The sequence below is a fragment of the Ptiloglossa arizonensis genome, chromosome 13, assembly GCF_051014685.1.
Source record: "Ptiloglossa arizonensis isolate GNS036 chromosome 13, iyPtiAriz1_principal, whole genome shotgun sequence".
In the NCBI taxonomy this organism is placed as follows: domain Eukaryota; kingdom Metazoa; phylum Arthropoda; class Insecta; order Hymenoptera; family Colletidae; genus Ptiloglossa; species Ptiloglossa arizonensis.
The window spans coordinates 13,118,512-13,146,045 of NC_135060.1; the positions used below are offsets into that span (position 1 = coordinate 13,118,512).

The following is a 27,534-nucleotide window of genomic DNA, read 5'->3' on the forward strand; positions in this document are numbered from 1 at the left end:
ATCGTCGATGTGTGAGTTCGCAACGTAATTAATTACTCCGCGCTGAGAAATCGTCGCAAGTAAGATGTCGCGCGTTAAACGAAACGACCGATAAATACATTCGACAATTAAAGTGCTATCAGTTCCACCGGGATTCCCGTAGTTTATTTCACGAGACTCGATAAAACTGCTCTCCCGATCGCCGTAAACTCGTAATCCGGCGGCGTCGATTCGAAAGTCGACCGCCCGCCATCGTGGCACTAAATAAATTTCGACGAAGGGACAGAGAAACGATGCCTCTTCGAAAGTGATCTCGAGCTTTCGCAATGACCGCAAACACGCGACATTTTCGTACCGTATCTCGTAGCACCATCGAAAATTCGAACAAACATTTTAGAGGACATTGCGTCGTTGATTACGACAGCGAATCGATGAAATAATATTGCAATACATTGAAAATACGTGTAACCGCGCGAATTAATTCGACTGCGATTTGTTTCTTGCTGGATAATAAAGGAAAACGTTGCGAACGTATCGAGAAAAATAATAGATACAAAAGAACGTTGACAGAAGCCAGAAGGTTGAGAGACACTGAACTATGAAGTTCCTTGGACTTTGATGAACTCCAACACTTATGCACTTGAACTATATTAACCCTATTATCGTTCGATTGAACAAAAATCGAGTAGTAGAATTGAACTAACGAATTACCGAGTGCGATGTACATGACATACACGCGTATGTGTTTTTTCTGTATCAGTTTAAAGATTCATTTGCACATTTTTGCCGTCGCAAATGTGGGTAGTACATTTACTCGAACATCGTACTTCGCGTTTCGTATTAAAAAAACTGAACGAGTATGAACTTGGATACAAGTCTCTAGCATAGGTATTTGCTATACTCCTTGGACAATGTGTAAAGAAAACTACATTTCTAAATGGAGCGACTAGAGAAAATGAGTTTTCAAACGTATAAAATCTTGGAGCGCAGATTTTTATACGAAACAAAAATCTTTGTTCGAGAAACTCGTCCTACAGTTAAATATTCGAGTTATTTAGAAGCCTTCGGATACACACCGACCTTGAACAATTATTATTATTCGTTAGTTACGAATGTTACAATGGTAATAACAGTTTCATTTGAAAGAACAGATATTTCGTATATTATAATCCCATAAACCGTGACGATAAAAAGGCTACGGTCACCTGCTACGTTGGAAGATCGCGAGTCATAAACCCCGTACCAGATATTTTGTGAAAAATATTATAATAAAGCGATGAAAGTTAATGTACACGGCAAGTCGGGTTATTCGAAAATTACGTCTATTAGGCGTCTACAATTACGAAGCTGAATTCTAATTTCGAGCGTAGATTGCCTATTACATTCCGCGGCGAATTCACCGAAATATTCCGAATTTCCTTCAAAATTTAATTATTCCGTTTGAAAATTGAACGCCACTTATCCACGCGAATTTTCCCGCTTAATTTCACCGCAGAACAATCGGCGTGTAATTCAATTTTTTTTTACGGGGTTTTCATTTGTCGTTGACGATAGTGATGGGACTATGACCCGTTTCGATACTCTCGATACAATTTACGTTTGAAATTGATACTCTTGCATCGAACGGAAAAATCTGCAAACGATTTGCGATGTATCGAAACACCCGACCGTCGATTACACAAACTTCGATATCTGTTTAATTACGCTTCGAATTCTTTGAAAATAAAAAAATCGATGGTAACGCTCGACTATTTTTAAATTAACTCTTCAAGATTAAAATTCCATGTACTGTCCATTGTGCAGTGTGTTGTGCACTTCAAATTTCAGCATAAGAAACAAGTGATGAAAATAATTTGAAACTTTTATAATTTAAAAGAAATTTTTTTTCCACATTTTACCAGGAGATCGATTTTACGGTTTATCGATAACGGTACAATTGAGTAAAAGCTTCAATCGATACAAAGATTTCAGGCAAAATTAGGGGTTTGGTTTTCAAAACTAAAAATTGGGCGAATATAGTACCCGAAAAATAACAAAAAATATTTAACGAGGTGTATCGTTGTCTCGTCTCGATGATATTTGGTGTTCGAATAGTATCGATGCAACAATCGTGTTAATATCGATTACGGTATTCTCGCTGTTGAGTGAAGCGGGGTAGGTAGTGATTTTGACTTCGAACCGAGGCCGATAAGGTACGCTCTCGCCTGCAATTCTTGTACTCGAATCCGATATAAAAATTGGGAATAAAAAACGGCAATTACCATAGTTCGATAACGAATTAAAACCTTGATACTCTAGAATTAATAACACGATGTAGCAAACAACTAGCAACGGTAAAGTTTAATTCGTCTATTCGGTTAAACGTTTTGATAATTCGAAATTTCCCGGTCATCAAATGTTGCCCACAAACGTAAATAAATGTACAAAAAAAACAATTTCGTATTCCGGAATGTGGAATATTTTGTCGCCAAAAATGAAAGACAAGCACAATTTCTCCTATCGACGATACCTATCGGTATCAATATACCATATGCTCGGTCCCATCGCTAATCGATGGTGTCGTCGACCACGTTCGAGATTCGGGTCTTACTTCGAATCGTACTGTCTCCTTCCTCTCCGCGCGCACTCACGGAAAAATACGATGGAGACAGCCGAAAGCCCGCGGATTTTAGTTCTCGAAACTTTTCTCACCTGTCGCCATACTTTATTCGTCCGACAGCGGCGTTTCATGACGGCCGTAAGGAAATAAGGATGGCGAGAAAGGTAGTAGAGAAGGAAAGCAAAAAATAAAAAAAAAAAAAGAAAAAAGAACGAAGGAAGAAAAGAGCATCGGGATACACCGAGGCAGAGGGTGAGACGTCTTTTCGCGGGTCGAAAGTCGTTTCTGCGGGTGCTGAACCGTCTTGCCGGAATTCCAGAATAAACAAAAATGGATCCTCTCCACTCCTCCGGCTCGCTTTATATCCCGCGGCGGATGGCTGACGTGGAAAAGAATCCAGAAACACGAACAAGCTCGTAAATCAAATGTGTCTGCACTCCGTATACGAGAGTCGAATCCGTGAACCTTGCACCTCTTTAATCCCACATCCATTATTGGTACGTCGCGAATAAGAGGGTGCTTTCTTCGTCGCCATTACCGACGCTATCGGCAGTCGTCTTTGGGAAGAGTCACGGAGAGAGGGAGAGAAAGAGAGTGAGAGAGAGAGAGAGAGAGAGAGAGAGAGAGAGAGAGAGAGAGAGAGAGAGAGAGAGAGAGAGAGAGAGAGAGAGAGAGAGAGAGAGAGAGAGAGTTGGGGACTTTGGGAGGAGGATTGCTCGCGACCACGCATTATTTCCTGTCGTGGCATTCGATGTAGATGGCCCCGGGCATTCCGAACGTTTGATTGAAAATTTCTTGAGACTCTGGAATGGTATGTGTGCAATGGCCTCTCCGCGGTACGCCGTAGCGGGAGGGCTTTATCCGGCATAGAACGAAAAAGGACAGAGATAAAGGGGAACCGATCTATTTAACATCTAGGACTCTTTGATCCCTGTGGATGTTTATAGGAGGAATGCATCCCTAATCCGTACGAATGGATTCTCTGGCTTTGTCCCCCGGTCGACCATTTTTCTGCCCTCGACGATCGACGATCGAGTAGTGATTTGCAACGGAGTTTATCCCTTGGAAGAATTCGAGTCGAACGAGTTCCCGACAGTGTATGTATTTACACCGGTGTGCAAATTATCGAATTTCGACGCGACGTTTATCAAATTTTCGCTACTTTCTTCTCGAACGAGAAGATTGTGGACAATACAGCGAGACTGGGTGAAATTCGCACAGACACTGGTAACGAAAGAATTTGCATTTGCTTTTTTGCAAATAATTATTAACGCGTACCAACGCGTTTATATTCTTCTTTCGTGCGCCCATTATCTATTATTCGTATCTATCGACTCGAGATACAAATCGCTGCTCATCTCGCTTTCAAGCGAAATCTATTCGTTGGTCTCGACTCGTGATAAATCGCCACCTTCCCCGCTTTCGAGCGAAATTGAACATTCTCTTACGCGCCACTTTTTATTGCTTCGCGACTGTTCTCGAGTAAACTTTGCAAATTTTTTACGCATACGTGTAAATAATTTTCTTGTTCTTTCCTTAGAAATAATTACGCGACGCGTACCAGGAACGGTAATATTTTATCGATTCGACTTACGAGGGAAGTACTTACTGGAATGCATTTTTTGCGCGAGTCAAGCGCAGACTTCTCGTTTCGTTCTCCAGTCGCTAAGGCCGTGCGAAATAAACGCGAAGAAGAGAAAATAAGCTACCAAAGACAATATACACTAATCCGTTGCGTGGCTTATTAGAGTTCTGCCCGTTTTTTGTCTCGTTCGCTGCATCTGCCGCGCTTCCTCCGCGACCGTAAGAATGAAACCGGTGCAGCGATCTCGCAGGAAGTTGGCGCTAGTTATACGAAAAGTTCGGGCGGAAAGTGATGCGCGGCGGGAAGTAGCGAAATTACTGGTAATTACAAGCATGATTTATTAACTTCAGAAACTGGCTATCTCGCAGCAACGCAGCGCGCGCATTTTTCCCGTTTCCCGCCTTTCTTCGCTCGCTTGCCACACCTACGCCCCTGAATACAAGTCCAACGTAAATAATCGCGAGTCGTTACAAGATATTGAAAATTTATTCTACTTTTCTTGAACAACTTTGCGAAATTTTGAAACCAAAATTTTCCAAATTTTTGAAAGGAGCTTCTTTCCCCCTGAAAAAGAAGAGTTAGTCAAGATTCATTGACAAAGAATTTGTATCGTAGTTAAATCAATATCTATTTACCGAATATAAATGTTTATTCGAAGATACGCTCCGAACAAACTCAATGCTTGCGAAACGCTCGAAATACTATTTTATGATACTAGCTATCGCGAAAATCGAAAGCAACGTATTTGTATTTTCAAGTTGCGAAAAGTATTGGAACATGGAAGTAAATGATCATTGAAATTGTAAATAAATATTTATAAATAAGTTTCCCCAACGATACGATACGTATCGCATCGTAAACAACTTCGTCGCAAGATTGATAAATATCACAGATCGATAGGAATTTGAATTGTAGTTTACCTTACACGAAGCAACTCTTCCTTAAGAGGTCAAATAGATGCAAGAAAAATATACTCCTGCAGCTGTTCAACTCCGATGATCGATGTATCGGTACGGTAACCGCTAATGCGAACTGAAAATTTCTACATTTGTCATTGTATCTTCCTGAAAGCATTACGGATGAATAATGGATGCGTCTCTCGATAAAAATGAGAGACCAATTCGGACTATTTTCGCTCAGTTTCGATTAAAACTGGTTCGAATAAAGTCGCGTTTCGATTTATTTTCAAAAGAAAAAGTCTCAGCGATCCATCGCTATCCAATACTCTGACGAAGATAGAATTAATTTGATTTTCGTAACCGTGAAATGTATCATCGAAGACATCATTTTGAACAACTTCCTCCTACGTTGCAGCACCTTTTTAGTTTCCGAGATATTCGCAGAAAACTCGAATTAAATTTAGTTTCCATTATACTTCATTCCTAAGCCCTAAATTTGACTCGTCGATGCTAATCGTTCGTAATAAAAATAATAGTTTATACATCGTATTAAATGAATTTCTGATCCCTGTGAGGTGATCGGTAACGCCTAGCGAGCTAGATACACCTAATAATTACCATTTTTATTTTCTCTCGTTAAAAAGATCTCGTTGTTCCTCCGGAGCGTCGCTCGAGTCGATGGCTCGGCTAGAGAACACCTAAACATCGACGAAGACGATTCTTTCGCACACATCCTCGCAAAATCTTCGCGCATAGCCGTACCGGGCATCTTGAAACCCCTGGGCTCCGGAATATCGTCATAAAGGTTCGCTCGCTGATAAATTTCGTTACGACCGATTATCGTATTTTTGCGAAAACTCTGCACGCGACTTCCCCGCGGTATCCGAGTGAGTATCGCTTAATTAAAATTTTTTAATTAACGTTGCCCTCGAGCATCCCGGTCTCCGTGACGGAGGCTGTCGCGATATCGGCACGGAGCACCAGAATCGGGTATGGATATCCGAGAGTGCCAAGGACGAAGGTAAAGGAAGAAAAAGACGATTCTCGGTGGGGTCTATCGAGTATAATTGATCTAGCTGAGCGTAACGCGTTTAATCGCGAAGGTACATAGCTCCATTCCCCGCCAAGCAATAATAGTACCGACGATCGCGAAGTAATCGATCTCGATCAGGGCGGCGCTAATGGAAAATGAAATTGTGGCTCGAGTATTATCCCCTAGAATTTTGGATTATCCCCTCGCGTAATAGAAACCCCATTAGTGCCGGTCATATTGTTTCTAGCGAGAAACCGCATCCAAGATTGTCCGGTACGCAATTAACGGCAAAAGTAGCAATAATTGCTATGATTAACTGCTCTATTACCAAAATTCACGTAATACGGCGGTTAATAACGGAAGTGACGTCACCGCCATGAACCGTATCCATTATGTCCGCGCTGCAACGCGAGCGAGCTTCCTGTCTGCCAGTACGAACGTGAAAATACCGCATGAATTTTGATATTAATTAGGGACGGTGTAACACCAACGGGATGTTTTTGGAAAAACCGAACGCTCTCGTCGATTACGTAAAGGCGAATTTCCGTTTAGGCGACTAGAGCCGTGGACTTGTCCAGGGTTGACTGTTCTTGATACGCGACAAAAATTTTCCGAGGGATCGTTTTTATCGACGTTCAGTTCTTTTCAAATCGAACCATAAACTTGAGCGATCGATGTTTCAAACGAGAGCAAAGATAATTTTTGAAAAAGAGAAAATAAAAATGGTAAGTATTCGAAATTAGGTGTACCTAGCTCCCCAAACTTTACAACCTGGCAGAATATTGATCCAATTCGATCTGTAAATAATCGATTCATCTATTTTATTTTTATTAAGAACGATTAACATCGACGAGTTAAGTTTTGGGTTATACGAGAATGTAACATGCCACGTATCGTTCAATCGCGTCTGTTTTTACACCGTGTGCGATTGTCGCGTGCGATATGTTGTCTAAATGTTGCCTCGAAAGAATTGTGCTTCGTCTCTTGTACTATTATTGTCACGTGCTATATATTGCTTTGATAGAAACACGTCTTTAAAGAGGAATCGTCATCTCGCGTGACGAAACCTTCCTCGAAAATTCGAGGGGATCGATTGGGTGATTATTTAAACTTTAACCGATATTTTCTTTCATCCTACTTCCTGGTGTATTTATTTGGACGATAGACGCGTACAATTTTTATGATAAATTTCTGGAGATTTCTATTCGAGTTAGGTTTTGCACGAAGTTGAAAAGATACACTAGGAGAGAAAATAATTAGATAGCTGGTAAAATCAGATCGAATTTAATCGATGTGCAAGAGAAGAAACGTTGCTACTCGTGACTATTCATTCTGGTAAACTAAACAACTTTTGTTACCGACCCGTCACCCTCGAGCAAAGAAGCGTGAACTACAAAGTACAACGGATAATTTGAATTTCAATTGCCTCTGCATTTCAGTTCCACTCCAGTTACTAATTTTCTTTAACAATGGTTAGATATACACCTTGTAGTACGTTCGAAGTTTTATCGAGGTTAGGTTTCAGTAGTTGTATTTGAGTGTGCTTTTTGTTCCATCGTATCGTATCTTTATATTCTTATAACAGACACGTTTCGTAAATAAATAATATTAGATGAAAAAATCAGAACAATATTTATATTATACTTAGTCATTGATAATAGTTATGCGTTAGTTAGAAACGATGCGATAGACTTTAAAAATAAATTTTTTTCTCTATTTCTCAAATGCCAGTTCAGCCACCGTTTAAAACAATTAACGATTTACGTTTTCGAAGAATTCAGAAGAATATATTCGATACGATTAAACGTATATCGAATATTTGACGTAGTAATAATTTTATTGAGTATGTAACTCGTGTAGCATATTGAAAACTATTGACTCTACTGTACTACAAACAGAGAAAGTTATTTGAGTAGGCAACCCTTTAAATATTTTACACCGTGTATCGAATTCTCTGTAAATTAACAGCAGCTTTTGTAACTTTGTATCGTCGAAATTACCATGTGTGCAGCAACGCTGCTATTCCAACTATTCGAATGCGTTCATATTTCTAGGTACGATGCAGTATTCAAATATTTTCATTAATTAAGCTAATTCGAAACAATTTTGTTACGTTGTAGAATATGCAATTTATCGTTTGTACGCAACGAAAACCATTATTTAAAGAGCGATAAGAATATTACGGTACCCGCGAATAAAAGAGCTACCGAACACACGTATTACAGGAATTTATTGGCTCGAAAACAGAACTTTACATAAACAAAAAAGGTCTATTCAACGCGGTGAAGCATATTTTGATCGAATAAATACACTTTTCGTTCGAGTATTTAATATTTAAATATCAAATTCAAACAACGACGTATTTCTACCGAAAATATGTTATTACTTTTCAAACGCCTCGATACAATTTACCACGATCGCATTATACGATACGTTACCCGTAATTCGATTAAACGTTTCGAAAATCAATATCGTCGATAGGAATATTGCCTCCGTGAAAAATTGATACGTATCCACGCTTCGCTTCGAATTTAAAATCAAAGATAGAAGAAGCTGATCGACGCTCGTTCGTCGTCGAACGCATCGATCGCGAATCAACGAATAAATTTTTTAAATCGTACCGAAAATCTCAAAGTTCGGGCAACGTCGAACGTACCTCGAAAACCGGGGATGAAACGCGTTTCCGTGTCACGGTTGAAAAGTATTATTACAAGAGGGGTTGAAACGGGACGGCATAATTATCGGCAAGAAGTTCAAACCGGTTGGGAATTAAATCGAAGCTGAACGCGATTTTAATCGTTGACTGTTAATCACTCGATTCACGCCGTGGGAATCGAAACTTTCTGAGGTGCAAACTTGCGAATCGTCCGGCGGCAATGGGTAGAAAAAGCGGAACGAAGTGATTGATACCGGTGAGAAGTTGAGCGAGTTCGGATTCGTTTAGAAAATTCGTCAGCTAACGAAATTACCGTTCGCTCTGCCTCGCGATACGAACGAACGAACGACCGAGGGGTAGTTCGATACTTGCACCGGCTGAACCCTTTCACAGTTTTACGAAACCAATGCCTATCCGAAAGTTCCCTTCTCTCAGTATCAATGCAGCTGGCACCGTACCAGTCGCGTGTTACTTCCACCATCGCGATTGATTTCCGTCGTAGCACATGAGCCCCGGCTATTCTAATTAACGTTATTTTTGCTCGTCACGAGTCACGGGGATCGTCCAATTCGGCCACTTCGATCCGAGAAGAGTTTCGCATCGTTGATGATTCTTCTTCGGCCATTTGCGAAAATATTTATATATTACAATGAATACGATGCGATTCGGCTGAATACATGTACTACGTTGACGAATCAGAAGTTAGTCGGCCATCTTGCGCGAGTCTAGTCTTCATTTGTTTCGATACTGCATTATTTTCTATTTTTTAAACTTGTCCTTATCTTCTTTAACATCCTAATTATTCTCCTCGTCCGTCTCTAGCGTTAAGGTTAGGTCCAGAGGTAACGCAATCGAGCCACCCGATGAAAATACACTTTTTCGAACAAAAATTCATCGATACTGAGCGCGCCACAAATAGTAACGACAATTTAGAAAATAGTTTGTTCTCATAGCCAAACCAAAGTCATCTTGAATTTTTCAAATAGGATCGGACGTTTCTCTTCTCGTCGTATCGCAGGGGCATCGAAACAAGTTCAAAAACCATACAACATCGTATTCTTCTTAACGTATCGCAAAAAATCGCGCGTCGCGTTAAAGAATACATTCTCTGCGCATATTTTCTTCCCGTACAGTTTCGCAAAGCTATCGTTATTATCGAGTGGTTGAAAATCGTGTTTTACTAATTATTCGAAACACTCTCGGTCCACGACCTTTCGATTTCTGCCTCGAACGATAAGGGCGCTCCCGAGTCGGGATCGCGTAAAAAGAAATCGAGGTCGAAAAGAGTACGAAGGAGGGGAGGAGGACCAACGAGCGAAAGAACGAAAACGCGGGGTTCGGTGCCGGCCCTATCTGCAATTGCAATCGATAGCACGGCCGGCCAGAAGTTCTCGAGCACGATATTTAAATGTCAGGCGCATAAGACGCGTTCGCCACCTCTAGAAGGGTGTACCCTAACATTTACACCTCGCCCTTGTACTTGGGCTCCCGACTCGCGCGCTGTCTCCTTTCCCCGCGTTATATCCTTTCTCTATCGCTCGATCGTTTCGGCCGTTTTCCTTTCGCGCCTACCGAACCCTACCGAAAGCCTACTCCGCTTTTAAGGTACGTTTTCACGAGACGATGAAAATCGTGACTTTGGTCATCGTGAGACTGTACGACAGCGTAGCAGTCGGTTCTGCAACAGCGAATCCAACAACGCGACTTTCTTGTTTCCGCGTAAGGACACTGTCCTGATTTCGATCGCTAACAATTCCGATTTTTCGATCAGCGACTATATCCGTTCAAGAACGACACGAACGGATATTGAAGTTAAATTATTCCATTGCAAAAGTAATGTCGTAAACAGTTGTGTAAAAATATTCGAAAGCTCGTTACATCGAGCGTTACAGTGAGGTGAGAACGTAGCTTTAATCTCGCGCGCGTGCGCGCATGCGCAGGCGCAGGGTAGTCTCGGCACGGTGCTGGTGGAGAACGCTGGTGAAACACGAGCGCGCGGGTGTGGTAGCGCGCTCGCGGAGAAAGAGGCAGAGCAACGTTATTAAACTCGAGGGCTTTCGATTTTCCGCGTGGCGGGTGAACGCGAGAGAGCACGCTCCCGTATCCGGAGCCGGTCGACATTAGCACCGGTTTGCGGCGGTTGTTGGCCATTTCACGGGACCGTTTCTCGCCCGAGTTGCCCCCAACGATCCACGGACCGATCCTCTTTGTTCCGCCCGCGACTCCAGACCGGCCACCGGTTAAGATCTCGCAATATGCAAACGTTGTTAATCCGAGAACGGTCCACTTTCCTACGCAAACGTGTTCGTTCGCAATCCCTGACGCGATAATAACATTTACGTCGAGCTGTCCCAGCGAATTTTCGACTTCGGGGAAATTGGTTCGTTCCCGAGGAAGTTACCGATACGCGCAAAGGGTCGTCTTCCAAGCTTTTGCGACGGGTGTTAATTGTAAAAAAGAAAAATAAACGTAGCAAGATGATCGTTCGTTGGTACCAATCGGAAACGGTTCGCGAAGAGGGAATAAACAGTGGTGTTGTTCAAAATGGCTACTGTGGTAACGTAGGGTGTCACCGGCACGCACGGTCTCCATGGTTACTTTAGAAGCTGCTTTTGTCACGGCGTTCTTTAGGGTTGTTCAAATTTCTACGAGAATGTAACTTTGAGTTTGTAACGAAGTAGATTCAAATTTGGTACCGAGGGAAGAAGAGTAACGAAGTGTATGGAAATGTGTTAATAAATATTGGAGGGTATCGGTACAGGACGAAGCTGTGGAAGAAAGGTGACTTTGTTGCGATGAATAAACATCGAAGCAGAAGGTGAATATTAACACTTTGAGCTCGAGAGGCGATTCTCGATCGTCAACTAATTTAGTCCAATTTTTACGCTGAAATATGTCTCGGTGAAACGTAAGAGTACACGGAACATTGAAATAAAAGATTCGAAAATAATTGCACGATTTATTTTTACTTTCATTGTGAAATACTCCGCCCTTTTTCAATTTCTTCTAGCAAAAAAGCTTCGAGTCTGAAGCATTTTAAAACCTGAAGACCCAAAAATCAATTGAAGATCGTTCACTCGTTCGATCTTTGATTTTCGTTCGAAATGGCCACTTGGTCTTGAAAAAGTTTCGAGTGCCAAGGGTTAAGGTTTCGAAACTTCTAAGAGACCAAAAGTCTAGTTCAAGTTCGTCGACCGAAGACCGTTAACTCTTTCGATTCTGAATTATCATTTGAAAAAGTCACTCGACCTCGAAAGTGTTAATGTTGCAACGAGTGCAAAGAGTTAATGTTTCAAAACTTAAATTTCAAAAGTATAGTTTAAGACAGTCGAGCGAAGATCGTTAACTCGTTCGATCCTCGATTCTCATTTGGAAGAGCAGCACGGTCTCCGAAAAACCTAACGCAATTTCCCAGCGTTGCGTAATGGAGATCCTCGCGGAAAGTTTTGCAAACGTAAGAGGCAGGTCACGGATCCTTCGGAATGAAATTTGACGCTGGAAGACGTACGACAAAGGCGCCGAGCATGGTAAATGAGCTACCCCGACGTGAAAACTTTTGATCGGTGCACCTGTGGAGGTAAACACGCGCCCTCGCCGACCATTAGGTATTCCCCAAGTGCTCCGCTACAAAGGAGCCAGACCCAATTTTCTCCGGCTGCCCAGCGTGTTCCCTTTTGTACCGTGGCGCCAGAACCTCGGAGTTAAGATCTTTCTAAAGGCGAGAACGTTATTAACTCGGTAGGCGGTATGTTTATATCCAAACGCGTCGCTTTCTGGTTTCATCGGACCCGAGTTTCGCGAGACACCTATCCTGGGATTTTCCGCTCAATTTGTTCGCGATATTGTCGGCAATCTCGCGCCAACTTCGACAACACTGCCCGATTAAAGAATCTTCCAGACAACCCGAACTTCCCACAAAATGAACGAACAACGAAACCTTTTCGAGCGAACAACACCGTCGGCTCGGTATCTTCGAGCTTCGTGCAATCGGAACATCGATGCTAGAGGAATTTAATAACCAAATTCTGCGTAGCTAAGTTGGCTACTTGCCGAAGACAACGAGAATCGAAAATACCGAATTCCAACGTGAGCTTGACTTCGCGCTACTTCGAACCAACGAAACAGAGACACGTTGTTTTAACACGATTACAGGAATGACCGAAGAATTATTCGGTACGTTAACGTTTCAAGTTCGAGACGAAGTTTCTTTTGAAATTTAACCATTCGTTGGGGCACGAACGAGGTCGCAACGTAAAATTTATCTCGTAGGAGAACCAACGAGGATTTTACTCGGTAATTCGATCGAAGAAGGGGAACGGCGTTTGTTCACCGGGGATCGTTACTTTACTAGGCGGAATTTTGTAGATAGCACGATGACTGTAATCAGTGGAGGTGGTAAGAAATTTATGTGCCTGTAGGGATGGTCAGGAATGACTCCGAAGCGAGCCTTTTGTTCTGTTTTCTACGAAGTGACCGTCTCAAGAGTCAGACATCTGGTAGACACAATGTCTAGAATTTATTGCGGAAATTCTCAGACGTGCTCTCGTGTTACACTCCAAGACCATTGGCGAGTTTGAAGACATCTTTCGACATTTGTAGACCACGCAGACGGTATCCGTACAAGCGAAGGGAAAGCATCGGAATTGTCGAATACGCTTTCGAGACACTTTAAGTGCAATTTCTCTCTTAAACTTTACATTTTACGTTACACCGAACCTACTCCTCTGAATAATTCTCGAAGATGTTCTCCGTACTGTCTCTACGTTAAAACAAAATTCAACGTAAGCTTCTACGGTTAACATTATCATCAACCTCGTTCTCCTATGAAAATTCTCGAACATTCGTGCAGAATCGAGTCACGCTCAAAACGTACGCTGTACAAAGATAAAACGATCTACGATTTTGTATCTCTTTTAAAAAGTTATCGATGATCTCGTAACTTTCCCTCCATTGCTCAAAAATTAAACTTTTGCGAGACGGACGAAAATTTGGGAAAAGTCTTATTTTTGTAAAAATTTTTCAAATCCACTCCGGTTCGTTTCGATTGTGTCGTTTACATTTTCAATTACTTTTAAAAATCTTGGATGTTTTCTTACGTAGAGTTGTTTACAACTGTTAAAGTACAGAAGTATCGCTTATTTGAATCGGGTCTAAATTTTAGATCTTATACACGTTTTACAATTTTGTTAGACGCATCTTGTTGCGTATCCAAATGGATATTTTATACGTTAAAAGGATAAATCAATGAAATAAATAAGTGTTGCAAGATATCCAAAAATTTTATTCATCGAAACTTCCGATATCCAGTGAAATTCGACTAAAATTCGAGTAAAATTTGAATACTTTTAAATATTTTTTCATATTAAACAAGTGTTTTTTGAAATTTATACGTACGCGATTGATTCAATTTGTTCACTATTGGCACATATAATTTGAAAACTTTCCATACTATCGTTAAATGCAAGATAGAAATATAGTTCTTAGAAATATTTCTATACGGTTGTCGATTTCTGGATGAAAAAATTGAACGATAATTTGCGAATTTAATTTCAAAGAGCATCGATCGATTCCACCGAGAACACGATTTCCTTATTGCTTCGCACAAGGTGTCGTATTATACAAAGTATTTCGCTTCTTGTTCGGTTTACGACCGACAATCGTGCTTCGAACGAAGTGACGAACAACGAAAGCGAAAATCGACCGCAACCAACGTTGTCATAACACGATATATTTTCGTTCAATTCTACGTTTTACGGTCACCGTCACGAAACGATATACAGGAGTGTCCCGAATGTAAGTAGGTAGATAGGCAGAACTTTATGGGCAATTTTATCTAATTTACGGTAAGCCGAGTCCTGGATACGATTAAATAGGCCGCAGTCACGCATTTGCTGTGTGGCGAGACAACCTTACGAAGAAACCCACGTAAACAACGCCGGGTATTAGAAAAATTACGACTCGAAGGATACCTAATTTTCATCTACGAGACAATTCAGGGAAGATTCGAGCACTGAACGTGGATTAAGCAAAATTTCATTCAAAGTTGGTTAACCCAGAAACACTATAACCAATTTAATTCAAAGTTGATTAACCCACAATTCCCATAAAGTGTGTTCCCCTGATCGTCAATATACCGTAAAGTAGAAAATTGTTTGCGTTATTCGGTACTTGGTTCAGTAATAATAACCAGAAACTCGCCATTTAAGAACGCTGATAACAGTAACCAGTCATGACTACTCGAAAATACCTTGTATTATACTTGTTCGTATACTTTTAAATGGCACGATTGTATCTTCTCAACTACTTGCTTCAATTAATATATCTATAGATCTACTGCCAGAAGACGTGATAACCTTATCTGTAAAGAGTTTCATAGCACCTTACGTGGTACGTTTACTTGTATAAATCGTACAATAATTAACGTTAACGAGTTTCGCGAGAAACTAGATATTTTTTTCTCTTCTTTACCATCCTTTTGCAAAATTCGAGTAACAGATTAAGGTATTATAACTCCTATAATTCTATGAAAGATTTTGTTATTTTACTTTATACCATTTTATTTTATTTTATTTCGCGATATAATATTAGATCGTTTTATTTATGTCTGTTGTGTACTCTATCGCATTAATTGTACACAAAAAGGAATCAAACCCGTTAGTAAATTATTAATAATAATATCGTATCGAGACATTATTATTAAGAGATTCTACATATTCAATTTTATCTAGAGTTTTCGGTTTCGAAATTTGAACGGAAGTCCTCGAAAGGCTTACAAAATTCAATAACAAAAATTCGATCGTTCCTTAAAAGTCCCAATGTGTCTGCAAAGTGTTAATTCAACGACACATTCGATCGATCAAAATTTAATTGGACGACACGTCGATTAAGCAAAACTTGCTAATGCATGCGACGATTATCCAAACGATGCAACATTGAACAGCACGCATATTCAAATATAGATATATAGTCCTAATTTCCTATGTTTTGGTCAGTGAGAGCTCAGCAAATCCACTAATTGATGAACTATTAAATTTATTGAATCATTGGATTTTGCAGAAATTGCAGAACACATTATTGGCCAAAAATATGAAATCACGATCAGATTGAACAAACACTTAATAATGCTAACGGAAGAAAAATGCGTTTTTACGAAAACAGAGATGTTCAGTTTCTTCGTTGATCGGTATTACGATTAGAATTTAAATATTCAATAATGAAATTTGCAAACTCTTTGTTAAATTTTTATTGTATTATTGACCTAAAAAGAATTCGAACATCGCTGAAAAACAGAGGATTTCGAACATTTTAATAGTTAAAATATTTCGTGAAACGGGAAAACATTTTCTGAATATTTCACTCGGCCATTTGAAATGTCAAGCCAAACTAAATTTCGACGTTCTACTTTCATGAACAATTAATTCTGCATAACATACAACATCGAATCGTTCCGAATGGTAACAAATATAATAAAGAGAGCCAATTACAAGATTTTTCCACGCGTTGCGAACGAGTAATTGGATTAATAAATATTGTATCGTTTACACTGTATTACAAAATATCAGGTCACTTTAGAGGTCTTTGTATATTTCACTCGCAAGAGAATACAACGAACTGTCGTCAATTTTCACAAAACTTTACCAAAATGTTCATTGATCCAACTTAAAAACTATACTATACCACCAATTTTAATTACGTCTGCATGACTCCTGAATTAAACAAAAATACTGAAAATTATTTCGAATAAAAGTTGTACTATCTTTAGAGGTTTGTGAATTGCCAACTAATGCTCGCTAATTTCAATTAAAAAATATCAAATAAATTTAACCGAATATAAATTTTGATTCCTTAAGTAGTCGTGTCAAAGTCTTTCAAATTTCTATAATTCTTTCTTTTTATTTTGTGTCAAATCCGGCTCTATGTAAGCAGATGTATCGCGGTTGGATTTGGTTCGATCGGATCAGGTGTTTCTCGTCCAGAGTAATAATTGACACGTGTCGCACGCCAAAGTAATCTTCTGTGACCGATAAATAAGGAGATACGAAATTGCACCCGAAGTATAATAACACCGTGTATTAAAACTTGACACAATTCAATGCAAGTAGAACTTATCAAGAGAATAACGAAGGTAGATAACTGTCGAGCAAACGAATTGAATCAGAACGTCAAGAAAAAAAGTCTGGATGTGATTTCGTAAATTTTGTATTATTGTTTGTGTATTAAATTCTTATAGCTTCCAATTGGTGAAGGAGTCGGAGCCAATAAGAACAAAATTAGAAATTGTCGATACGAAATTGGATATTTAGGAAAATACAGAAACTATGAGAAGAAATTAAGGGAGAAATATAAAGAGCACCTAAAAAAATAAAAAAAAAGAGAACAAAATTATCGAAAGAAAAACAGAGGACAAAATTTCAGTGTGGCCGAACCTATGATCAAATAATCAATTTATTACATATCAAACAGCCGCGTGGAATGTATTCGAATGATCTTGCTGCACCCTTACGCGCCTACTTGAGGGTTAAAATCTATCTTTCTTGAATGATAAATTATCGAGTGTATCCACGGGAAGATAAAGTTACTGTAAAGATTTTTCCGCGCGCGCACGTTTCTACAAAGAAAATTTATACAAACGACGAAACGCGAATATTTACGAGACGATCTGATAATTCTTGAACAGTCACCTTCAACGCAGACGAGGGCTAATCAAAGGTTCGATCTACGTCTGTCCGCCCCAAACAGGTTTTATATTCTTCACTCGGCGGTGTGCGAATATTCGTCGCGCGAAATTTATCCGGCAAACTTTTCTCAGGATCGTGTAACGTAAGATATACGCGAAATAATGGCCAGTCAATTAAACGAGGTCGCCGCGGCTTGTTAGGCAGAGAAACGCAGGAATTGGTAACTTTTTTTTTTACCGCGTCGTTCGAAATGATTTATCGCCGGCGAGTTTTTAGCTATTTCACCCCGGAATGACAGCCGTACTAATTAACTCGGCCATTGTTGCCCTCTATCCGCGTAGTCGCAAAACTATTATTACTCACGCCACCGTTACTTCGCGGTAATTAACGAACACGGTCCGAATATCTGACAGTGGAAGGGGATGGCATCGCCATCCTGTTCTTTGCTTCGACTGCCTTGGCAAACGTACCCTAATTTAGTGGGCTACCGTGCTGTAGCACGTGTGATATGCGAGCCGCTGAATATGAGAGTGGCGCGAGCGAATTTTACCTCATTTCGAGAAATTAATGCTTAACGCGTGGAGGTACTCGCTGGAAGGAACAGGAAAATTTAAGTAATTTAATTTTCCAACTTTTTTGATTTACACGACACTCGGTCCCGTATGCTTGTACAAACGATAATGGCGTACCGATGTGTATCATCGATAAACGTTACCTTTTTCGAAGGATCGTGAGCCCGTCGAGTTCCGAGTAGGTTAAAAACGATCGAAAATGTGGCCTTACCTAAAACAGAAAGGAAAAGTTCGTGTAAATGGAAGGTCGAATTGGCCGTGCTACTTTTTTAATATGTTGCATTTGAATAGTTTGATAAAAATTGAAAATAAAAGTGGAGAAACAAGAGGAACCGAAAAGTTTTCAGTCGGTACACTTTTACAAATATATTGCAATGTGTATACTCTTTACGGTTATTCATTACCTCACCGAATGTAAATATAGTATTCATAATGCACAGTTTAATATGTAACAGTGTGATAATATAGCGGTAATATTTATAACGTAGGTATGCAGATTTAGTATACATAGATAATATTATAGAACTTTGGTACATTTCATTAAGAACTTTTGTATATCTCATCATATCGCTTCGATTAAGATGCGAAAAACATTATTTACATTTCATTTGTAACAAGTTATTCATCGATAACTTATTTAACGATAAATGGATTAATGTTGTTATATTCCATACGATACGACAAATTATTAAATAAGACCAGCACCTATGTATTATATAATAAATACGGTACACCGGTTCTCTTTATTTTACAAAACTTTCTCTAATAAAAGTTCTGAAATATCTGATTCCACGGAACGCATATTTTTTCTTAACCACGGTAGCTCGAGTTTAAGGGGTGAAACTACTCTGAAAAGTTTCAGCTCCCTGATGCAACCTACAAAGCTAGTGCCACATCAAGGGAAGTTTTAAATAAATCCATTGTGGTTTTTGACGCTAAATAACACGGTGTACGTATCAAAAACAAAAAATTGCTAACAAAATAACTAAATTTCTGTCTAGGACGAATATGCGATAGAAAAATTAATATCTTTTCGTACGATTATTATCACCAGCTCAATTTCTATTTTCAGATTAGACCAACTTCTCCTTCTCTGTTTCTTATATCGACGAGCAATTCTTCCATTACGAATTACGAAAAGAAGCTAAAAAATTCTGCTCGTCACTTTCGTGGGAAAGATTCTTCTAAGGAAAGGACGGGTGAGGTGTTCTAAATTTACAGCACCCGAATCGTCTCTTTTGTTTCAGCTGAAACCTCGAACGCGATCGTCGGCGACGAATTCAACGACACCCCGTGGACCGTGGGTATCGACGGTTAAATTTAAAACGGATCTCACGAGCCAAGAAATGGAAGTCTGAGATAGAACGATGTAAATCTCTTTACAGGTCGGCGTAAACCTGCAAATAATTAATTAGTAATACGAGAAAGGTTCCGCCGGTGACTGGTTAGCTCTAACGTTCTCTGTGCCGGGTCGCTCCAGTGGCTTGATATCAGGGTTTGAAATTGGAGTATCCTTCTTCCTATCCCCTTCCACGTCCCTCTTTCAAACCCTCTCATTCGCTGTATGCCTCGTCTTCGGACGAGGCACGCGAGGTGTCGTCGGTTAGGTACCCTCGCTCACCTCATTATACTAATTATTTAAATCCCCCAACGGCACATTATATTAAGCCCCCGGCGCACTTGGTAACGTCCGGCAGGTATAAATCATCGTTACGTCGTGTCGCTCGTTAAGGAAGTAAGGAAAGTCGCCCTGATACACGGCCGCAATACGTTCTTAAAGACGCGGAATTCGCGCGACCGAGTTCACAGCGGAATACACGCTGCGACGAAACGCACCACGGAGAAACACCATTATCCTCACGAAAATAATTATTTCACGGCGTTAATACGACCAATCGTAATTATGCTAATCATTTACCGTGTTAACCACTTTATCGATTTCAATGTCTTCGGAGAACGTTCGAAAGGAAAGATCAATGACAGGGAATATCCTTCTCTTTTTTTTCTCTTGAGAAACTTTGGAGGTTTCACTAGCAGTCAGAAATAAGAGACACGGTTTCCTTTTAGCTAGGATAATTTGCGCGCAAGGGGTAAAATCACCCTTCAAGGATTCCTATTCTGGATACAACACGGAGAACTATCGAAGATACTAAGAGGTTTCCTGAACAAATTTCTACAGAATCTTTCCAAATACGTGGATGTAATTATTTACCATGTTAACGATTTTGTCGATGTCGATGTCCTCGAAGAATATTGAAAAGGGAAAGTTATCGATAAGAAATATCTTTCTCTTTTATAAGAAACTTTGCAGTTACGATAACCCCTGTGTAAGGGGTAAAACCACCCTTCGATGATTCCTTCTCTTGGTATTACATAGAGAACTATTGGAAATACAGAGACATTTCTTAAACAAATTCTGTACAGGATGTTCCAAAATGTATAGGTCTAATTTCAGAGGTTGTACTTGTATTTCATACAATAAAAACTATAAAAGTTTCATTAGCGAACGATTCACTTTGCGCGGGATAAAAATATTGCTGCTTCGAGTTACCATTTTCTTGCACTCCCAATCACGGTAATATTATTTAAAAGTTCAGGAGTATCAGGACGATTTAATTAATCGTTTTAGAGAAACGTAAATACTAATGACTCTAATGACTCGTCAGCGATCATCTTGGGTATTCAATACGTTAAACAAGCAAAGCTGTTCGTAAGTGAAAACTTCCATCTTGTAACTTTTTTAATACATCGATTTATGGATGGCCTGTAATGCGATACGATATTGCCGATAATCGTTTATGCCTAGGATATCCGCTATTTCTCGTAAAAGCTTCTCTTCGGGAAATCTTTCCTCAAAGCTGCGCAAAGTACGAAGTTTTCAGAATCGAGGATAGCGTAATCCATTTACAATATGGAAAGCGCAAGTGCTTTTATGTCCTCGTTGCTTCTAACTTCCGCTCGTTGTTTTTTCAGCCACGGAACTTATAACGGAGCTTTCCCTTTCGTTCTCGGGTATCGATATTACCGAATCGATGTTTCGTTCCGTGCTAAAGTGCCATTTTTCCTTACCATAAATTACGTTCTTTAATCCATCGGCATCCTGAATTTTGTTTATACTTCTACCCTAAGATTCATATTTTCTTCACAAATAATTAATATAAATAAATGTATATATACTTTGTACCAACTCAATTTAAAAATCTCAGAAATATCAATGAGGTCCTCTTTAACTGTCTCTGTGGTTCTACTATCAATTTATAAACTTTCATAGTTTACACTTTTTTACCACGTGAATATATTATCTGCACTCGACATATGCTTGTACCTAATACTATTCGTAATTTTTTAAGAACGACGCAGAAGTAATTAATGAATAATAACGATATCACCATTGTCCCTTATACGATTATCCGTACTAATCGATTCGACCGAATTTACAATCTTTCTTTCGAACAATAAAATTCTCGTACGGCGAATTCTTTTTTCTCGCGAAAGTCTCGCCGATAAATGCGCAAAGAATCTCGCGAAAACGCGAATGCGTAAAATAATCCAAGCGGAATGATCAACGAGAGAACTTGCCGCACAGTTAACAGACTGTAATATTAAATGAAAAGCAACGAGCTTTTCCCTCGCCGAGAGTCGGATAGAAATACTGGAACAACATTTCTGCGTTCGGCCCATAAATGATAGATAAAGACATACATATTTACAGATAGCATCAGCGTCGTGTGTACGCTGAACTTGGAAAAGCCATTGCTCAAAACACTGCAACGCTCGCCTAGATCTCGAGCGTCTGGTCTCCTCGCCGCATAATTCCACTGCACTTTCGAAAATTACTCGTCGTTCGAGACTAGTACTCGAGACCGTGTTGAAACTGGGAAAAGATCGCTCGTTTCAAAGTGAAACATTTGAAACGTCTTGGGATGAAAACGGAAAACCGAGTTGAACGCGTTCCCATCGACGTTAACGAAGTTTGCAAGATTTGTTGAAAGATAAGACGTCACGGAATTCGTTTTGTTTGGCTGGGTAACACGGACGACGCAAACAAAGGGGAAATGTGTGTTTGAACTTCGTGGAAACGGTCGATTTTTCGTTATCGAATTTCCAATGGATCTCGAAGCTTAAGATTTTGTTTGGACAAAGTCAGCTTCATAGAACCCGAAGAACGAAAATTCGACACACTTTTCGTAGCGTTCGATCGGCTTAAAAAATCGATGAATCTTGAAAGTTTCAACGCGTTTGGATTAAAAATTGCAGCGTGTTTGTGGAAGATTGAATACATTCGACGCGATGGATGAAAATTTTATTTTACCTCACCTCGGTGAGGTAGCGAAGTACGACAAATTTAATTATACGCGTTACGATTTATTGTTTTAAATTTTATCACGAAGAAAATATATTAATTTCGTTATCAGTACTTGCAAGAAATTTGACTTTTCGTTTGAAAAGTGTCCAGAAGAATAAATTTCTCAATTGGTTTAAGAAATATACAAAATAACTTGAAATTCAAAGGAAATACATAAACGCACAACAATGAAAAATTGTTAGAGGACAAAGTTGCGAGTGTTAAATGTTGTGACGTAAACTTATCAATTTAACCGCGACTAAATTCGCGTAAAATAATACAGGATTGCAGTGCCCAAATGAATTACCATAACTAACCCGGTAGAGACTCGCGATGTACAGTAATTCCTGCTTTGAAGCGATAAAATCAGTACCGTCGGTCGAAAGCGGGGTAGGTAACGATTCTTATCTATGCCTGAGATACAGCCACTCGTAAACCAAGCAACGAGTGATATGAATATTTACATCGAAGACTGTATTATAGAAAGCTGTATTTGTACACGAAAGTGTATCACAGGGAGAAAGAAGATCATTCTCTAATTAAGGAGAGGGTAGTACCGTCCGTAAGTAGAATGTAAAAACTGACAATAGTGTAATTCTTAAGAAAAGAACCGATAATTCAATTCTTGCGAGTTAAGCAAATATTTAAATACACGTATATAAAAATATTATATATAAAAATATTCTCGACTAAACGAAATCGAAAAAAATATTTCAATACATTTATATATATATTTAAGACTGAAATTAAAATATATATAAAAATTCGCGACCATGTGAAATAAATTTTACACAATGAACGTGAAACGAGATAACCGTAGGATACAATATACCGTAAAGGGGAGCAATTGAGAAAGGAGAATATTCGAAAGGTAGAGCTCGAATTCCATAAGAAAGCGGTCGCGTAATTGTTCCGTGCAACCCTAAAACGTTCGACCCGATGCGACTCACGATTCTATTCCAGGGTGATCTCGCTCTCTCCCTACGATAGGTAATTCCGAGCGGTCGAGAAGACAAAATCTCACGGGATTCGCGTCATTCGGGTAGCCAACACGATCGATGCAAATAAAAGAGTAGCGTATTCGGTGGACGTCGAACAGTTGCAAGCTCGTAAGACAGTGGAGACGGCGAAACGTGAGATAGATACACGCCAAGGGGTCAGAAGCCGCCCACTAAGGGGTCTGAAACCCCTTAGTTTCACATGCCCGGCGCATTTCGGAAAACTCGAGTTCAGCCGGGCTTATAGTTGAAGTTTGATACGACGTTGACGGTATGCGCGTTTAGTGAAACGGGTGGGACTCTGTACGCGACATGAATAAAACATTTTCAGGCTCGTAAAACCGTTTCCTTCTTCTTTTCCTTTTTCCCGTCTTTTTTTCTTCCGTAGGGTTGCGGCGTCGCTCTCGCTCGCGGAGTCGCGAGACCATTAGTATGACAGCGCGAACCGACGTCCGTGTGGACCCACGGTTTCAGCGAAGAGTTACAATGGAAATTACGGAAAGCAGCGCACCCTGCAGCCCAGGAAGAGGGGGATAATCGAGCTCAGCGCCGTGGGAGCACCTGTTTTCCGTCCGGATTTCGTTCGTTCACGTATAATAAACTCCCTCGTAAAACCGTTCCCGTGCAATTACCTTTTATTAACGGGGACATCGGGATTGCGTTGTACAGGGTGTAACTAAAATAGCTGGACCGAATATGAAAGTTCGCCTCGAGAATGCGAAAAAAAAGTCACCCTGGTTACGAAGACTCTTTCGGAGATAGAAATACTTTTTCTTCAGTGGCACCGATAAACTCCCTGGTGGGATACCGGCACCCTACGTTCGGTCGGTTTTTATGTTGGTACGAACTTACTGTGTACAAACTACCAAAGTTACCAAATTAGTCGATTATTAGCTTTTACCTGCAATTTTCGGTAACAATTGACGAAATGAATAATTAAGTATATCGGTAAATTAATTTGTCGTTTCCTTTTCTATTTTCGAAGATACGCACAAAGTCTTGCAGAAATAGAAGTTCATCGTTGGTAGTTTTAGCGTTGATTAGGCACACACCTTTCAACAATCGTCACTTCGAAGGATGATAAGAGAATAGAACGTTTTAGGGGTACGAATATTACGTTTTATTTCCTTCAAAATGACAACGATTTATTTTACGTTTAAACTCTCGAAGCAACGTCCGAATACTCAACTGTCGAGTATACCTCATCGTCGCATCAGCATAGCAGGAGTATAGCGAAAAAGATAATAATTGCTTCTACGATATTTATTTATATAAATTTAAAACAAAACTGTGTTTGCACTATTTGGAAAACTCAATCACTAGGATCACTATGTTGGTTTCGCGTTTCGATTTTACATTTTTGTCACGAACGCCACCGTTATTTGTTTGCGATTTTATCGTGTTGTTGTACCTAGAATATTGATTGCAATGTTGCCGATACCGATAAATCTAAAATATATGGTGTAGTAAAAATAAAAAAAACATAATATTTTTACAACACTGTCGACGATCATGTTGATGAAATAAATTGAAAGTGACGATGAATGTGTTAATATCGACAATAGGCATCCTCGCTGAAACCGTTAAAATTTTGTCGTAACGGTTAATTTTTCCATTTGAAACAAATATACGTAATTAAGTTTCTCAATAATACGATGTCGTATCGTCGCGCAATCTATAAATATTATAGATTAGTTACAGTTTGAATGCTTTTTCACTTTAAACGAAATAATTCGTCGTCCCGGAAAAGGTCAAAGAAATTATTATTTTTATTAATTCTTTTTCATAACGGTACTCTATTTTACGTGCGTATTTCATTTACCAGTATTCGTTGCGACTAATATGGTAAAGATATAACGAAGCGCAAGATAGACGATAAAGAATGAGTGCACTACTTAAAAGTTAATTAATTAAGTTAATTATTTAAGATAACACACGGAACAGAACGTACGAACGAGTTCAACGACCTTGGGAAAAATACCAGTGTTATCGTATAAATGATCGGTTATAATACACGTTCGTATTGTAGGATCAACGTTTGAATTAGCGAATTACAAATAAGGGCATACAACAAGAGGATGCGTAAGCGAGAACGATGAACAATTTTCAGTGTGAGCGATTGTACGTGCTCGTAAAGCATAGTCGAGTAGGCACGCGTACGCTCTACAAATTATTGAAACTCAATTTTGTCGAAAATAAAGCTTCGTGTATATAAAACTCATTTCACGGGTTTAACTTATTTTTCGCAAATATACCTGTACACGCACGATGCGACCGTGTAACGCGGTACAAACGGAGAAAGAGACGATTCCCGATGTAAAGGTAAATAAAAAAATACGGTATAATTGTTCCGTATATTATATTCTGTTTCCGAGAAAATCCATTCTGAAAATCTATAACAAGCGCTCGTGTACTCGGCTATATTACGGTGGCAATATATCGAGTGACACATTCGACAATTATGCATATTTGTCATGTACATTATATTTGTCGCAACATGCATTTAAATTTATTTACCCTATTAAGGGAATTCCATTGAATCGACACTGCAAACACAATAGTACTCTTTGCAAAATTATATACGAACTGCTGATTTATTCATTTCTCGACCGCGATTGACTTTTTATTCGATACTCACAAATGACTCTCTTTATCTATCAATCGTAAACAAAAATATTTATTAAAATTACCAACGCGGTAATACACTCTCGATAAGTAAATTTTTTGCGCGTAAAATTACTCATTCGCTAACAACCGATAATCGAATTTTGTAATCATAGTACAACCGATGAAAGATTTTTGTATTTCATTGGTCTATTTTTATTACTTCCAAATAGAAGTCACTTATTATTGCCACTATTATACGTCGATAATATTACTACGTTCTGGATAAACGCAAAATTATTGAAAACATTGTACTATCCGATAAACAGATTTTATTTCGTGCATTATTCATCGACCGAAACGAAATTCCTTCGATACCGAATTTATATTTTTTTACGATTTTCGACGTGGTTCGAGTACATTTTCAAAACGGAAGATAAAGACAGTTTGATACTTTTATCGGGAATCCAGTCTAGTTTAGTGTCCAGAACAGAATACGACTACTACGAATCGATGAGACGAGTAATGGTGACACGATGAAGAAGCGAAACAAACAGTCGCGTTTATCGTGCTCGAAACGCAGTAGATTAGACAAAAAATGTCGAACGGTATCTATAGCAACGAAGTAAGTGCTAGTCGCGCAGATAACGATTCGGGCCAATCGTTCGTGTAATATTCCATAATATCGTTTCGCAAATCCGATTCAAAGTTTTCGTGGAAACTCGAAACTTGAAGTTACAATGGAAATTATGGCCACTGCACGCCTCACCGCCGCAGCTGCAAGGGAAACACGGTGAATCAAACTTAATAATGCCGCCGAAACACCTGTTTGCCCGGTCTACGCTTCCCTGGACTTTCGTTTAGCTCGAGGTAACGGAATTGCTCGTAAAACGTTATTAAGTGATTTCATTTTATTAAAATCCAACACTTTCTGCTTATCAACCGTAAAAAGATATCAGTTTCTCAATCTTGTCAAAAATCAATATCGCTATCCATTTAATACCGAATTCCAGTATCGTACGTATTTTGTTTCCAAGCAGCGATTCATTTGCGAAGACTGCACACGGTTTTCCCAATTGTATACGTTCAACGATCAATTTCATACTCCGAGACTGTTGTTCGAATAGTGTAAGCTTGAATTAAAATTGTATCTAGGTAATGGCCTTCAATTCTTTTATTTAACGATAATAAATGGAAGTAGTGCTGCGATGCATCGATACATAAAGTAACTATTAACTCTCGTAGATTCCATAATATAACCCTTTTAAAGTTTTCTTAAACTTTTTCATAATTTTCTCCGTGTTAAGAATCCACAATGATGGATCAAACTTTAACCGTATAATTGGAGCATTAAGTTCAGGTTTTAATTAAACTTTCACAACAATTCGATAAATTATCGAGTTTCGTGACCAGTGTGAAATATTAGAGCACTTTAATTGAGTCCAGATTAAAATCTATATTTCATTCTGAATACATTCATTTCCATTCCATCGTGGTATATTGAATATTCTATTTTTAGTGCACTTGTAAATCACAACCAGAATTGCCTCGTAAAGCGGTCTTAACAGTTTTCACAGGCACAGTTG

The 27,534-nt window shown here is 39.3% G+C and overlaps 1 protein-coding gene across 14 annotated transcripts in view; it reads right to left on the reverse strand.

Annotated features, from left to right (window-relative positions):
* LOC143153680 (protein muscleblind) overlaps positions 1–27,534 on the reverse strand; it is a 648,624-nt gene that overhangs the window by 156,663 nt on the left and 464,427 nt on the right. The window contains exon 4 of one of the 14 annotated variants that reach the window (XM_076325119.1): positions 17,658–18,212. The exons of the other annotated variants lie outside the window; for them this stretch is intronic. Within the exon in view, the coding sequence (XP_076181234.1) occupies positions 18,141–18,212 (72 nt within the window). The 3' untranslated portion in view covers positions 17,658–18,140. Of the gene's footprint in view, positions 1–17,657; positions 18,213–27,534 lie in introns of those variants that run through there. 14 annotated transcript variants of the gene reach the window in all.